This window comes from Heloderma suspectum, chromosome 4 (genome assembly GCF_057233095.1).
Source record: "Heloderma suspectum isolate Gila_16-S chromosome 4, 16-S_ref, whole genome shotgun sequence".
In the NCBI taxonomy this organism is placed as follows: Eukaryota; Metazoa; Chordata; class Lepidosauria; order Squamata; family Helodermatidae; genus Heloderma; species Heloderma suspectum.
In genome coordinates, this window is record NC_139461.1 from 158,768,790 (window position 1) to 158,784,980 (window position 16,191).

At 45.4% G+C, this 16,191-nt stretch overlaps 1 protein-coding gene across 6 annotated transcripts in view; it reads left to right on the plus strand.

Moving 5' to 3' along the window:
• Positions 1–16,191, plus strand: part of RELL2 (RELT like 2) — a 46,189-nt gene that overhangs the window by 2,934 nt on the left and 27,064 nt on the right. For all 6 annotated transcript variants that reach the window (XR_014790340.1, XR_014790339.1, XM_084850957.1 and 3 more), the window contains exons 3-7: positions 6,583–6,645; positions 6,733–6,817; positions 7,748–7,939; positions 13,683–14,268; positions 16,060–16,102. Coding sequence is in view for 4 of the 6 variants with exons in the window: in XM_084850957.1 (XP_084707083.1) it covers positions 6,583–6,645; positions 6,733–6,817; positions 7,748–7,939; positions 13,683–14,268; positions 16,060–16,101 (968 nt within the window). In the remaining 2 variants the exon portion in view is untranslated. The remainder of the gene's footprint in view (positions 1–6,582; positions 6,646–6,732; positions 6,818–7,747; positions 7,940–13,682; positions 14,269–16,059; positions 16,103–16,191) is intronic.

Genomic DNA, 16,191 nt, shown 5'->3' on the forward strand with positions numbered 1-16,191 from the left:
TGAGTACCAGGGAAGGAAGAGGGGGAGGCAATCTTGCCTTGCAACGGACTTTCTTTCCTGGCAGCCAGTCACCACCATAAGTTGTGATGATGAGTTCATTCAAGACCTCTGAACTCCAGTGGCCAGTAGCCACAGAGCTACCTGGATTTTAAAATCATGTTGGGTGAGTAGGGCCTTGAGAAGTCTGCGTCAAACTATTAATATTCTTCTACTCCAACCTAAATTCTGTGAGGGTAATCTGCTGGAGGGATCACAACACTCATGCGTGGGCTGGTGTATTACTTCTGATGGGCAAGCAGCTCACCCCACTTGGCAGCTCCCACCCATTGCAGTTTCCTGACTTCACCTTTTATGCTCAGTTTCACCTTCACCTTTCATAGAGACTGATCCTGTGCACAGTGACTCAGAAATCGATCCTGCTGTGTTCAGTAGGGTGTATTATTGTCCTATTGTGTTAATTAACTTAATAATTAAGTAAGTGTAGAAATATTATTCCCAGGGAAATGTGTATTGGATTGCAGCCACAAGCAATCTTTTTCTCATTTAAGGTAAATTCTTAAATGTTTTTGCTTTTAGCATATATTTTGGACTGTATTCTGAAAATTAAAACCCATTGTCACAGGAGCTGTATGAACAAACAGCAGAACTTCAAGATCAGGGAGAGGTTAAATCTTTTGCATGTTCAAATGTTAGTTCTTACTAATGTGCATCTAATGTGAGAGACACTGTTCTTACCATCAAGTAAGATGATGGTAACATCCATCATACCATGGTCACGTCCAAAGAAAATCTGCCTTTTTATAACTGTTTGATCTACTCCTGCCCTGTGGGGCAGCAAAGAACCCAGGATTTGAGACCCAGGTCTCCAGTCCTGCTCCAACAATAACTACAACACTGCGCTGAGTTTCTCAAAATGCTCAGAGTAATTGTCATTCTTTCATTTATTCATTCTTATTTTTATTTCACTTAAAAAATAATAATGAGCCATTGCTCTTGCTGCAAAAATGAAGCAAGTAATTAATGGATCCCCAACCAGGGATACAAACTGACTAATTAGGGGTGCAGTCCTATCGGGATGGCCTTAAGTCTCTGAACACAGAGGCTTATGTCCATCCAATGCAGAGCAGGAGCACGCCTCCCACCCTGGATTTCGGCTAGATGGGCTTTCTCGCCTGTCTAGCTGGGGCTCTGTGGAGAGGGACAGAGGTCTGGGGATACGGTGTAAGCCACCCTCTCCAGTCCCCACCCCTCCCTGCCCACTGGCATGCCCCCTTTCCCTCTTCTCTGAGATTGCTTTCACAACCTCAAAGTGGCAGCTGGCATGGTTCTCCCCACTTGCAGCATGGTGGCTGTAAGAGCAGGGGATGGAGTGGGTGGGAAGCTTGGATTCCTGGCTCCTAGATCGGAGCGGTGTCTCCAACCTCAGATCCAGGAATGAAAAATATTTTGTGCCAGCCCAGACCCTGTCTAGGGGCCATCAGACTGCTCCCTAAAGGACCAATTCGGTAATTCCAAGGCCAGAGTGAAGGTAACAACTAATTAAAGGGCCAGTAGTCAAGAAGTACAAGCCACCTTAAAGTAAAGGGTGTTTATTTTAGGGACAAAGAGGAAACAACTTATTTAAGAGCCAGTAACAGGGAGAGGCAGTGCCTTTGCTAAGTGGTATTTATACCTGAGTAAATATATATTAGGATCTTATCTAAGAGAAGGGCTTTGCAGACTGTTACAGGGAATATAACACTATATTGTGCCATGTGGAACCACAGTTTTCATTCTGCTTTCAGCTAATTGCAAACGAGCACTGCCTGAGCAGCAAACTTTGTTGTACCTCACAATAATGCTACCTATATTATTACTATAGGTCAGAGTCACACTCACACACCTTTTTTAGGCATAAGGATGCGTGCTTTTGGCAGGTATACTTAGTACTAGGGATGTTGGAGAAATCCGCAATGGCATCCAATGAGTTCGGATTTCTGTGAATCCAACCCATAGAATCTGCAGCGGACCGGCTTTTCCCGAGTCACACAGATTCTGTGAGCTTGCAGACTGCTTTTTCACTTTCTGGAATTTTACACATTATAGAATTTGATTGTAGGAAAAAAAACATAAAATAAGAAAATACCAGCTGAAAATGTGCATTTCTTCCATAGGCTAAAGCATGAAAATGTGCAGGGGGGATTTGTGCATTTTCACAAATGCGAATTCGTGCAAATTCAGGAAATTGGAAAAAATCTGCCTCCATCAATGACCGGCTGACAGAATGAAAGGCGCCTGGCAATCCACAAAATGCAGATGGGACAGATTTTAGAAAATTTGTTCATCCCTACTTAGTACATAGGTTCATTTAGGGTGCAATCCTATGCATGTTTAGACAGAAAAAAAGTCCTACAACTCCCAGAATTCCCCATACTGGCTGGGGCATGCTGGGAGTTGTAGGACTTCTTTTTGTCTAAACATGTGCAGGATGGTAACTGTTTATACTAATTCAGTCTTGGAGAACCTCTGGGGGGCTGCGTGTTGGTGGTGGTGGTTCCAAAAGCAATCAGGGTGGGGCCAACTTACCAGCATGTTTTGGCTTTCAGTTCTCGCTGGTGGCAGAGAAGTCCCAGGAGGGGCATAGAATCATAGAATAGTAGGGTTGGAAGGGGCCTACAAGGCCATCGAGTCCAACCCCCTGCTCAATGCAGGAATCCAAGTCAGAGCATCCCTGACAGATGGCTGTCCAGCCTCGTCTTAAAGGCCTCCAGTGTGGGAGAGCCCACCACCTCCCCAGGTAATTGGTTCCATTGCCGTATTGCTCTGACACTCAGGAAGTTTTTCCTGATGTTCAGCCGGAATCTGGCTTCCTGTAACTTGAGCCCATGATTCCGTGTCCTGCACTCTGGGATGATCAAGAAGAGATCCTGGCCTTCTTGTCTGTGACAACCTTTCAAGTACTTGAAGAGTGCTATCATATCTCCCCTCAGTCTTCTCTTCTCAAGGCTAAACATGCCCAGTTCTTTCAGTCTCTCTTCATAGGGCTTTGTTTCCAGTCCCCTGATCATCTTTGTTGCCCTCCTTTGAACCCTCTCCAGCTTGTCTGCATCCTTCTTAAAGTGTGGTGCCCAGAACTGGACACAGTACTCCAGATGAGGCCTAACCAGTGCTGAGTAGAGGGGAACTAGTACTTCCTGGGATTTGGAAGCGATGCTTCTATGAATGCAGCCCAAAAGAGCATTTGCCTTTTTTGCAGCCACATCACATTGTTGGCTCATATTCAGCTTGTGATCGACGACAATTCCAAGATCCTTCTCGCTCGTAGTGTGGTTGAGCCACGTATCCCCCATCTTGTAACTGTGCATTTGGTTTCTTTTTCCTAGGTGCAGAACTTGGCATTTGTCCCTATTAAATGCCATTCTGTTGTTTTCTGCCCAGCACTCCAGTCTATCCAGATCACTTTGAATTTTGTTTCTGTCTTCCAAAGTATTAGCTATCCCTCCCAATTTTGTGTCATCTGCAAATTTGATCAGCATTCCCTGCACCTCCTCCTCCAAGTCATTAATAAAAATGTTGAAGAGCACTGGGCCCAGGACTGAGCCCTGCGGTACCCCACTCGTTACCTCTCCCCAGCTTGAGAAGGTCCCATTGATAAGCACTCTTTGAGTCCGATTCTGTAGCCAACTGTGGATCCACATGATCGTTGTTTCATCTAGCCCACTTCGAGCAAGTTTGCTCATCAGGATATCATGGGGCACTTTGTCGAAAGCTTTGCTGAAGTCGAGATATATGATGTCTACAGCATTCCCACGGTCTACAAGGGAGGTGACTTGATCAAAAAATGAGATCAGATTTGTCTGGCAGGACTTGTTTTTGACAAATCCATGTTGGCTTCGAGTAATCACGGCATTGTTGTCAAGGTGCTTCCAGATGGATTGCTTTATGATCTGCTCCAGAATTTTCCCAGGGATTGATGTCAGACTGACTGGTCTGTAGTTCCCAGGTTCCTCCTTTTTACCCTTTTTGAAGATAGGGACAACGTTAGCCCTCCTCCAGTCATCTGGCACTTCCCCCGTCCTCCATGATTTCTCAAAGAGAATAGACAGCGGTTCTGAGAGTTCTTCTGCCAGTTCCTTTATTACTCTAGGATGCAGTTCATCTGGCCCTGGAGATTTGAACTCATTCAAAGTAATGAGGTGTTCCTTGACCATATGCCTGTCGATCTCAAGCTGCAATCCTGCCCCTTCAGCCTGTACTTCGCCTTTGCCAGGGGGGTCATAGACCCTCTTTTGGGAGAAGACTGAGCCAAAGTAGGAATTGAGCACCTCTGCCTTTTCTTTGTCATCTGTTATCGTTTTGCCATCCTTATTTAATAGCTGAACAACCATTTCTTTCCTCTGCCTTTTACTATGCACGTAGCTGAAGAAAGCCTTTTTGTTGTTTTTAGCATCCCTCGCTAACCTCACCTCGTTCTCCGGTTTAGCCTTCCTGACGCCATCCCTGCAATTCTGTGCTACCTGCCTGTACTCTTCCTTTGTTACTTGGCCTTCTTTCCACTTCCTATATGTGTCCTTTTTTGTTTTCAGGTCATCCCTAAGCTTTTTGTGAAGCCACATTGGCTTCTTCTGTTGTCTTCCACCTTTTCTTCTTGTTGGAATTGCTTGTGATTGTGCCTTGAGAATTTCCTTTTTTAAAAGCTCCCACCCATCTTGGACTCCTTTTCTCGCTAGCATTGTTTGCCATGGGACCTTACTGATCATTGTTCTGAGTTTATTAAAATCAGCTTTCCTAAAATCCAGGGTACGCGTTTGAGTACACTCGGCTTTTGCTTCCCTTAGAACCAAGAACTCAAGTACAACATGGTCGCTTTCCCCCAGAGTTCCTGTAACTGCTACTTTATCCACTAAGTCATCTCTGTTGGTTAGGATCAAGTCAAGGATAGCCGATCCTCTAGTTCCTTCCTCTACTTTCTGTAGGAGGAAGTGATCCGCCACACAAGTCAGGAATTTCCTGGAGGGGCCATGTTTTGCAGAATTTGTCTCCCAACAAATATCGGGGAAATTGAAGTCCCCCATTACTACTACATCATGCTTCCTTAAAACATTGGCTATTTGCTTTTCAAAAGTTTCATCCTTGGCTTCTCCTTGATTGGGTGGCCGGTAGTAGACTCCGACCACCAGGTTCCTTTTATTCTTTGCTCCATTTAAAAGGCATTCCAGCCTTTTAGACCAGGGGAGAAATGCACAACAGCCAGGGAACCAGCAGACAATCTGTGTTCAGGGGGGAGGCAGCATTGCCTCTGGGGAGCCCAGCAGACCTGGTTGGGACCCCAGGCGCCTGCAGGCCTATGGTTCAGAACCTCTGGTTTATATTTTTTTTATTTATTTCATTTCTATACCGCCCAATAGCCGAAGCTCTCTTATAGCGATGGTCATGCAGTGTGTTGGCGAAAAATATAGCTACTCCTGAGAAACAACCACGCATGGGGAACTGCCTGCCTTCCACTAGTCTTCCTAGAAGGCCTCCCAGTGCTCAGCTGGTTCAGCCCAAATTATACTGGGATCACTGTGGGCAGATGAGAGAGCCCTGCCCTTTGATCAGTGAGAGCGGGGGCCTGCAACCTTCTTGAGCCAGTGGGGACACTTGGAATTTGGGGAGTGTGTCATAGACACTCTCACAAAATGGCTGCTGGAGTGGGGCTTGCTCACTCACAAAATGGCTGCCACAGTGGATGTGGCAAGTCACAGAACACCCATTTTCCAGAAGGCAAACTAATGGGGCTAAAAGAAAATTAAATTGCCCAAGAGCATAAGTACAATGCAGAGGTGGGCTGTGCTCCCCAATTGCCAAGTCACATATTTGTTCCCACAAAGCACAACAAAATACACATTTCACAGAAGGCAAACTCATGATGCTCAGAGAAACACATGCACACACGCAAAGGCAAAACACACACACACACACACACCCCAGCCTGAAAAGCTCAGGCAGAACACACACACACTGAGGCAAAATACACACCACACCCAAAGCAAAAATCAAAACCCCAACAAAACACACAGAGAGAGCACAAGCTAAACACCCCCTCATTCCCCAGAACCATCTGAGCTTACCTTTTTCTTTTTTCTGGGCCACTGAGCACACTTTATAACGAATCATAGTGCTGCAGCCATCCACCAATTTTATTTTCTAAGAATGCCTCTGGGGACCACATGGGGCCCAGAGGCATTATTTGAAATAAGGGTGGTGCTGGAGGCTGGCACTTCAGTCTGCAGCATGCCAGCCTCCCAGGTAAAAATAAAAAGGAATGGAAAGAAGTTACAAAATAATTTTTAAAAAATCAGGAGGGACAGGAAGCTTGGCAGGTGCCACGGGGGGTGTCTGCAAGCACAGCGGTTCCCACAGGAACCACATCGGGGACCCCAGAGCTAGAGAGAGCTGTCAGAGAGAGCAGCTTCTCAGGTGATGTTCTTTTGCAGGAACCTGCAGCTTTCCCTTTTTGGGGTTTGGGGGTGGGTGGGGGGGTGTCTGTCTGTCTGTCTGTCCTGGCATCATAAAGAGTGCCTTTGCTTCCTCACTTACTACCACATTTTCCCATTTCAGATGAAGATGAGCTGAATGAGGACACCGTGGAGAAGATAGTGAACTGCATCATTCAAAATGAAGGTGGGCTTAACCTTGGCTTAATTACTGGGAATCCTTAGCACACTAGGGCCTTGCTTTGAAACTTTTCTGCTTTCTTTCCTCCGTTAGCAAATGTGGAAGTCCTGAAGGAAATGCTGGGGGAAGGTGACGTGGATCTGCCAGTGCCTGTGCCTGTGCCTGTGCCTGTGCCTAGGTGAGGACAGGATCCAAATGCACCTTGGTGCCAGTCACCTCTTGGGAATCTCTGGTCATGTCCCCCTTCCTCTTTCCCAGTCATACCCATTCTGGATAACTGGGCTAGAAGTCTGCTGTCCTTGGAGGAAAAGGCAAAGGGGAAGCCCAGGTTCAGATGCCCACCGTTATATGGCTCTCTAAACATTTTCATCCATTATGATTCAGGCTGTTTTCGATGCCTGAAGCAGAAAATCCAAATGCAACTTTCCCTCCCCAGTCCCTACTGGGATTGTGTCATCTTCTTGCACTGCAGTTTATTTCAGAGGGGCTTCTGCAGGAGAATGTCCTGCACACCGCCCATAGTCAAACTACGGAATCCACTACCACAGGACATAGTGATGGCCGCCAATTCGGATGGCTTTAAAAGGGGGTTAGACAAATTCCTGGAGGGGAAGGCTATCAATGGCTACTAGACTTGATGACTGTGTGCTCCCTGCAGTACCAGAGGCAACGAGCCCATGTACACCAGTTGCTGGGGAACATCGGTGGAAGGGTGCTGTTACACTCATGTCCTGCCTTGGGTTCCTGGTCAACAGCTGGTTGGCTACTATGTGAACAGAATGCTGGACTAGATGGACCCTTGGTCTGATCCAGCATGGCTTTTTATGTTCTTACATAAAAAATGTTCTTAATGTCCTTGCAAAGTGAACCCTATGGGTCATATTTGTCTGTGTTATCTGTAATGATTCCCAAAATCTTCTGCATGAGGTTAAAGCCTGACCTTATCTCATGGTAGGGCTCCCTCTGTGTAGTGGCTGATTAAATCCTGCTTGGAGGGTTACTTGGGAGTAGCTACTTCTCTTTAGATCTAGTGGCCTAGAGTGATTACGTTCCACATTCTAGGAATATGTCAGTATAGGAATATGCCTTTTTGCTCCCTTTCCTCCAGTGGCCTGTATCCACATCGCAGCAGCCAGGATGGTGGCTTACCCCATCACCACACGGTGCACTTGGGCTCAACACAGGCGCCTTGCATTCACTGCAGTAAGAAAAAGAGGCACCCACTGCATCGTCAGGGCCGGTCCAAGGAGTCCAAAGGCAAGATGCAGCCTGGGGAGACCACTGTCTTCTCTGTTGGCAGGTATTTGTTCTGAGAAATCTTTAATTAATTAAAGATACTTTGTACTGTCCTTCACTCTACTGGATTTTAGGATAAAAACACAATACAATGTTTCATAAAACAGAACTAGAGTAATAGCTATAGATAACATACTAAGATATACCGAAAGCAGCAGCAAAATTTAAAGTAGCAGAACATTTCCCATTTATCCAAAAGGGAACTAGAATCCTCTGTCTACACTGAAGCCAACAGCTGAACATGCTATTCTGCTATGAATAAGAGGCCTTTAACATAGGTGCAGTTGAGGACCCTTGAACTGAACATGAGTGATATTCATAAATGGTACCTGTCATTGCAGCTCTTCACAGCTGCTTTATCATATTTGCTGAATTAAAACATTAAGGCCAACAAAGAAGAATACCAATTTGCCCAAATACTCATCATCTTCACACACTTATTTAGTTAAGCCATCAAATTTAACATAAATACAATAATGAAAAACAATATAATACAATATTTTAAACATGGACACAATTTTTTCACCAAACGAGTGAGCCAATATTAGAGCCAGGAGTGAGATCCAGTATTCTGAGTAATCTTGAGTGAGAATTTGTTATTTACATCATACCTAAACCTGTTTACGGCAGATTTTGATACTTCCTAGTACACTCCAGCTGTTTGTGCTACATATATTTGGGTGTGTTGCTTACATCCTCTTTAAACACCTTGCTTAAGGTGGATATTCCCTGCTGTAAAAGATGTTGGGATACTTTTAGGATCCTAGATACATGTCATTGGCCCAACACATGTGACAGGATATACTCCCAATTTGGTTTTCACTACTGGGCAGGAAGATGGTGATCTGGAAGTGGGGGACCTAACACTGGACCCATTGTCATGGTCAGATCACACTCTATTGAGGATTAGACTTCTGACCCCACTCCCCTTCTACAAGGCTGGGTGACCTATTAGAATGGTTTGCTCCCAGAGCATGATGAAACCTGATGGATTCTTGCAGGCTCTGAGGGATTTTCCTGTTGATATGGTTGGCGCTCCTGACAAAACCCTTGTTTCTTGGTGAGATTTGGAGGTGACCAGGGCAGCTGATACAGCCACTGCTGAGCGCTTTCTTCCCTCTGGCTGACCCCATTCGGCACCATGGAATACTGTGGAGCTGAGGGCTGTGAAGAGCAGAGGAAGAAAGCTTGAATACAAATGGAGGAAGATTCATGCTGAATCTGACTGAACACACGTTAGAGCCCGTTATTGAGCTTACTCTGTGGTGGTGGTGTTGGCAAAGAAGAATTTATTTTCCACCATCATTGCATCCTCTCAGTGTCGCTCTGCAGAGCTTTTTGTGTGATTCGTGACCCTGTACAGGCTGACCAGAAGAAAGATCTAATTGAACTGCTTGTTGTGATTGATTTGCAGTACACTTTGGACAAAGCGATTGAGTAGGTGGTTGCTGACCAACTTCAGGCACTGCTGGATGATACTGATTATATGGACCCATTTCATGGGTTCTGGACCTGGTTTGAGGGTGGAGACTGCCTTGGTTGCCCAGTTGGATGACCTTTGCTGGAAGAAAGACAGGGGGATTGTGTCCCTGTTGGTTATTCTAGATCTCTCAGCAGCTTTTGATACCATTAACTATGGTATCCTTTTGGGGAGGCTGTCCGAATTGGGAGCTGGAGCCACTGTTTTACAGCAGTTCCATTCCTACTTGGACAGCCAATTCCAGAAGGTGGTGCTGGGGGACTATAGTTCTGCCTTGCTGAATGCCACAATGGTGTCTCCACAAGACTCTATTTTGTTCTCCATGCTTTTTAAGATCTACATGAAACCACTGGGAGAGGTTATCTGGAGGGAAGGGGGGAAGTATCATCAATATGCAGATGACATCCAACTCTACCTCTACTTTTCATCAAATACAGGTGAGGCAGCAACAGTCCTGAACTGCTGCTTGGACTCAGTAATGGGCTGGATGAGGGCCAGTAAACTGAGACTCAATCCAGACAAGACAGAGGTTCTGTTAGTGGGTGGTTCATCTGTCCAGTTGAGTGGCATTCAACCTGCTCTAAATGGGGTTGCACTCCCCCAGAAGGAGCATTTGTAGTCTTGGGGTGCTTATAAGATCCAGTTCTGTCACTTGATGTCCAAGTGGCTTTGGTGGCATGAAGTGCATTTTATCAGCTTCAGCTGATATACCAGCCAGTGGCAGTGGCAATTGAAGTGCTGGGGGGGGAATTGTCCCCGTGGAGGAACCCCTCCCCCGGAACAAAAACAGACATCGTTGTCACTTTACTTGCAACTACTTATTATATATTTCATTTCTATGCCGAGGCTATCTGGGCGGTTCACAATTCACAAAAAATACAAAAACTACAACATTATAAACATAATACATTATAATAAAATGAGATCTAAAAAAAATTAAAGTACAAAATTTAAAACAATTATATAGCTAAAAACAATTTCAGCAGACAATTTCAATAACAAACCTGTTCAAGACAACTGATGTAAGTGCCCCATAAGCTATTAAATGCCCGGCAGTAGAGGGCAGTCTTAACCTGGCACTGAAAAGATGACAATATTGACATCAGGTGGGCCTCAGGAGGCAGCTCATTCCACAGATGGGGGGCCACCACTGAGAAGGCCACCTCCCTTGTTGCCACCTTCCAAGCCTCCTTTGGAGGAGGCACTTGGAGGAAGGCCTCATATGTTGACTGTAGCATCCAGGTAGGTTATGTCAGGAGAAGCATTGTCAGGTATTGCGGTCCCAAACCATGTAAGGCTTTATGGGTTAAAACCAGCACCTTGAATCGGGCTCAGAAGCATACAGGCAGCCAATGCAAGTGGGCCAGAATTGGTCTTATGCGCTTGGACCTTCTGATCCCACTTATTAATCTGGCTGCCAAATTTTGCACAAGTTGCAGCTTCTGAACCGTCTTCAAGGGCAACCCCATGTAGAGTGCATTGCAGTAATCTAACTTGGAGATTGCCAGAGCATAGATTACGGAAAGCAGGGTATCGCTGTCCAGATAGTAGCATAGCTGGGCCGCTAGCCAAAGTTGGTAGAAGGTACGCGATGCCACCAAGGCTGCCTAAGCCTCAAGTGATGCTCCAGGGGAACCCTTAAGCTATGAACCTGCTCCTTCAAGGGGAGTGCAACCCCAACCATTAACAGGATGCACACCCTCCATCCCGTCAGAAAAACCACCCAATAAGATCCGGTCAGAAAAACCACCCAACTCCTGCCCTGTCAAGAAGACTAGATCAAGCGTGTGTCCTTTTACATGTGTTGGGCCGATGACATGTTGGGACAGCCCCATGGTTGTCATGGCGGCCATGAAGTCCTGAGCTGCCTCGGATATAGTGGCCTCAGCATGGAAGTTGAGATCCCCCAGGACCATCATTCTAGGAGTCCTCAACACCAGGTCTGAGACCACCTCCATCAGCTCAGGCAGGGAGTCTGATGGGCAGCGGGGTGGGCAGTACACCAACAGAATCCCTAATCTGTCCTGGATACCCAACACAAGGTACAAGCATTCAAGCTGTGCACTTGAATGAGCAGGAAGGCTGGAGAGAGGGATCAAATTCCTATAGACCACGGCAATGGCAACCCCCCCTCCCCGAGCCTCGAGTCAGTGTTGGTGCTGCATCGAGTACCCAGGAGGGCACAGCCGGGAGAGAGTGACCCCTCCCAGTTCCCCCACCCAGGTCTCAGTAATACATGCCAGGTCAGCCCCCTCATCCACAATCAAATCATGGATGAGGGAGATTTTATTTTGGACCCACCTGGCATTCAGCAGCAGCAGCACCAGACCTGAGGGCAAGCTCATAAGGCCGCCAGGAACCACCACATTGGGGGAAGAACCAGAAGAGGGGACAGCCATAAGGTGTCTAGCCCCTCTTCTCAGCTGGCCTGTTAATCCCCCACCACCATACCTCCCCCTACCCGTGACCACAGTTATGGAGGCACCTCCCCAACCCCCTGAGTTATTCAATGGACTTCCCAGGCACATATTAAAATGTTAAGATGTAAAATATAAAACAGTATAAAAAAATATTAAAAAATATAAAAGAGCAGCAGCTATGAAGGGGCAGATAAGATCTGCGTTTGCCCCTGTCTTCCTGGTCTTTAAAGCTACTGCCCTCTGCTGCCGCTATTTGCTGCTAGTATCTCTGGTTGCTGGTATCTCTGGAGAGGCGGTGAGTGGATCTTCATATGCTCCTCCATGCGTCTCCAAGTGTGACGCTAAGTACGCACTTGTCGCGAGGCCAAGGCACTGCCTCTGGCAGCCCCGCCTAAGGACCTGTTTAGCAGGGGAAGAAACAGGCTCAGGGTCCACCCGGTGCTCTTCCCCACAGCTCCTTCTAGTGGGCTGATGACATGTTTGGACAGTCCCATGGTTGTCATGGAGGTCATGAAATCCTGAGATGTTCCAGGCAAGGTGCCCTCGGCATGAATGTTGATGTCCCCCAAAATTAGCAGCCTCGGGGACCTCAACATCACATCCAAGACCACCTCTGTCTGCTCAAAGGAAAGGTACAATACCAGTGGAGAGGAATGGTTTGGGAAATGAATGCATGCACCATCCTATTCTGAGTAGAAACCTTGGCAAATGTCAGTAGCTGTGGGTGGGAAGAAAGAAAATGGAAGCAGGAAAACACTGATTAAAATCAAAGGAAAAATAATTGTTTAGAAGCAAAAAAAAAGCTGTACTTCTTAGAAATATGTTGTATTTGGACAGCCATTTCTTGGGGAGCCTTAAGCTTTTCTGCATTGAGCAGAAGGCTGGATTAGAAGCCCTACAAGCCGCCTTCCAACTCTGGGATTCCAGGATTCCTCACTGAAAATAAGTTTACTCAGGAAAATTCCAACCAGCTCTGGTCACTAGTACAATAAAAACGGTTTAGAAATGCATATATGTTAGCATGCTGGAAGAGCTCATATTAGGAGTCACAGAACAAGACTTGCAAGAGCTTAAGTATTAGACAAGATGATGAATTCTGAAGGTGTAGTCCTGGGAAAGAAGTGGAGAGCAGCCAGAAAACCATGCTGATGGAATGCTAATAATGGAAGGTCAAGTTTGGAAATAAAAGATGGCATACTAACTGAACAGAGGTGTGTGTATGTGTAGTTTATGAGATGTCAGTGTTGGCATGCAGATGGGAATGAAACCACATCAGATGTTAGGGTTGGCATGCCAGTGAGATCAGCATGATGAGTGGGGTCCCATGGTCTGGCCCAGAGTGTTCAGGTTTTAGCTTCTCTCTTGAGTCTGAGAAGGAATGAACAAGGTGCAGAGCTAGAAGCAAGTGGAAGATGAAAGAAGTAACCAAGCTTGGTTTCCACAGGGCCCACTCCCAACCTTCTCTCCCAATTCTAAAGTTTAAATCTCTCCCATTCCCTAGCACATTCTTCCACTCTTAGTAGCTTTCCCTCTTTTGTGGGGAGAGTGACAGAGGTGGACACCAATGCAGGCATAATACACCTATTTGAAAACACATGGGAAAGAAGTTCATAATTCTGCTCTGGAGGATCAGCTAGAAGGAGAGAATTGGGATCTCTTTACACAAAATAATCAACTACTTTTGGGTTTTGTTTACTGCTCTGACAGATAATACCCATGAGCTCTTAAGTTCTTCCTCTGGATCTCAGATTCTGAGCCTCAGGAGACCTAGCAACCAAAATGATGATGGTTCTTACAGGATAAGTTGCTATTCTTGATTGATCTGGCATTTATTATTTTTGTCCTAGATTCCGTGTCACCCATATTGGGAAGAAACCGGATTCCCATGAATCACAAGAAGAGTCTCTCCCGGATAGCAAGCAGGACTTTGGATCTGCTGATGTAGACTACAGCAATGAGAAACTCCAATCGGAGGGGTCTCAGAATGGAATATTTCACATTGATCATCTTCAGCAAGGAAGATTTCAGGAGACATATTCTCAGAGTGAAAGAGGAGGACCAAAGAAAGATTGTGCTGATGAGTCAGCTCAAGGAGAGAGTTCCTTGAATGTGGCAGCCAATTCAGATGTCCCTATGATTGGGCCAGAGAAGAAAGAATACCCTAAGGCAAGCTCATTGCAAGAGAGAGGCCTCCTGGATCCTGCCACAAGCTATACATCTCAGACTACCTGCTCTGCAGGACCCAAAAGCCTCTGGTCAGAAGACCTGGAGAAGATGGAGAGGCTGAATAAGACAGATCCCTCTGAGAGTGAGGGTATCCAAAGGGCAGCTAATGAAGTATCAGAAAATAAAGGAAGTCAAGTTCTTCAAATAGGATCCAGACAAGATCTATCTGGAAATGATATGAATAGAACAAGCAACATAGAACTCCAGGTAGATTCATTATATTCTCTTTTTCCTTGTCCTACAGAATTCCCTGTTTCTCTTTCTGTGCACCAGAAGAAGTATAAATGAGAAGTAGAAACCACTGCAGTGATACAAAAAATATTGATGGTTAATGAAGTCTCATTCCATGTAATACCCCCAAATTGTCTGGATGCCACTGAATTAACTGGGAGGTTGTGTTTCACCAATTCTCTTGAGTAGTGGAAAAAAGATAAAGGGCCAGTGGATACTTGTCTACATATGTCAGGAAAGAAATTCTGGAATGAGAGAGCAAACTTAAACACCGAGAATTAGGGTGCATACAGATGTACTGATCTACAATAAACTAGGCTGGAAAGACAAACAGTAGAATTACTGCAGGAAGGTCTCACACTGCAAGGGAGGTCTGGGAAAAATATTAAGCAACCAAACGTTATAGCATCTGAAAATTTAGTTTCTTGGTTATCAAAATATGTTCTTAAAAAAAAAAGTATTTGCAAGGATAAAACCAGGGCAGTGAAGGCTTGCAGTGAGTTGCAGATAACAGTGATCTATGACTGCAAGGAGAAGATGAAGGAAAGAAATGTTTGCCCTGTTGCTTGATGTTAAAAGGAGCTGATGAAATAAACCAGAAGGCGGAAGTGTTTTTGCCTGAGCCATTATTGTAAAGACTGAAAAGGAAATGAATGCAGGTTAGAGAGCTAGAAGGCCTTTGAAGCTTTTCAATAAAAGCTATTCAAATGTACAAGGCCTGTTTTAATAACTTCTAGGGTAGCTGTCATGTGGATCTCTGTGGTCAAAAGGTGGGATACAAATATCTTCAATAAGACAAACTGAAATCATCTCAGAAACAGATTATATTTAAGATGTCAGTGGGCAGTGATGAAGTCAAAGATGGCTGCAAAAGCATATAAAGTCTATCTTTGCAGTGGCAGAAATGAATAATTATTTGAAATGAACTATTTGAAATCTCGTGCTTAAATATCTAGTGCTTTGTTATTCTTTAAACTGGATTGCTTCATATTTGTTCTTACAGAATAACACAATGTTATGGTATAGCCAAAATTTCCTTGTTTTGACAGAAATAGCTTAGTAGAAGCATAGATAAAGAGAAAATCCAAATGCCACCCCCATAGTGGTAGAAATGTAACAAACTGTCAAAAGTAATAGTTGGCTGCCATTTAATATTACCCACATGTGCTACCTGAGTCATGCCACCTCACCATGCCACCTCACCATGCCTAAAGGTAGGGCCAGCCCCAACTCTTGTCTTTTTAAAAAGAAGTGTTTCCCTGAGACACATGGGGTAAGCATGACATTCTTTCAGTCTTTTAGCAAGTGTACAGTGTGGGTCTCTAGGTCCCATTAAAATAGCATATGAAGTGCTCTTTCGGCTGGTAATGCTTCCTGGCCTGGGTTTATAGTCATTGCTGTAGCTCTCTAGCCTGCCTCATACAGCCTCAGTGAGGACTAATTAAGTACTGCCTGCTATACTCCTTTAGGGTTTCCTGGTGCTTAGGAAGAACAAAGATTCTAAAAAGACTTCTTGTTCCAGCACTGGAACCCTCCATTCTGTGGCACCAGCGCTCTTCTTCTCCCTTCACATGACCGCCTCCTTTCTTCCCCTCCAGCCAGCTAGTAGTGCAGAACATCTTGCCAAATCCAGTATAGTCCTAGGGTACCCAAACTGGTATTCCAGGACCCCTAGGACACTCTCCATCCTAATCCTTAGGACCCGCAATGTCTTTTCTCACAAAATAACCCTTTACTTGTTTCTGTTTCTTGCCTCCTTTCTCCCAGGAACAGAGCTCAGTGGTGCAGGACCCAGGAGTCTCTGTGTGACGTAAGTTCCATGCTCTAGCTGTCAACAATAGGGACTGAGGGTGTGGGTGTCTATATACAGCCACTCCTAGAATTATGGTGTGTGTGTGT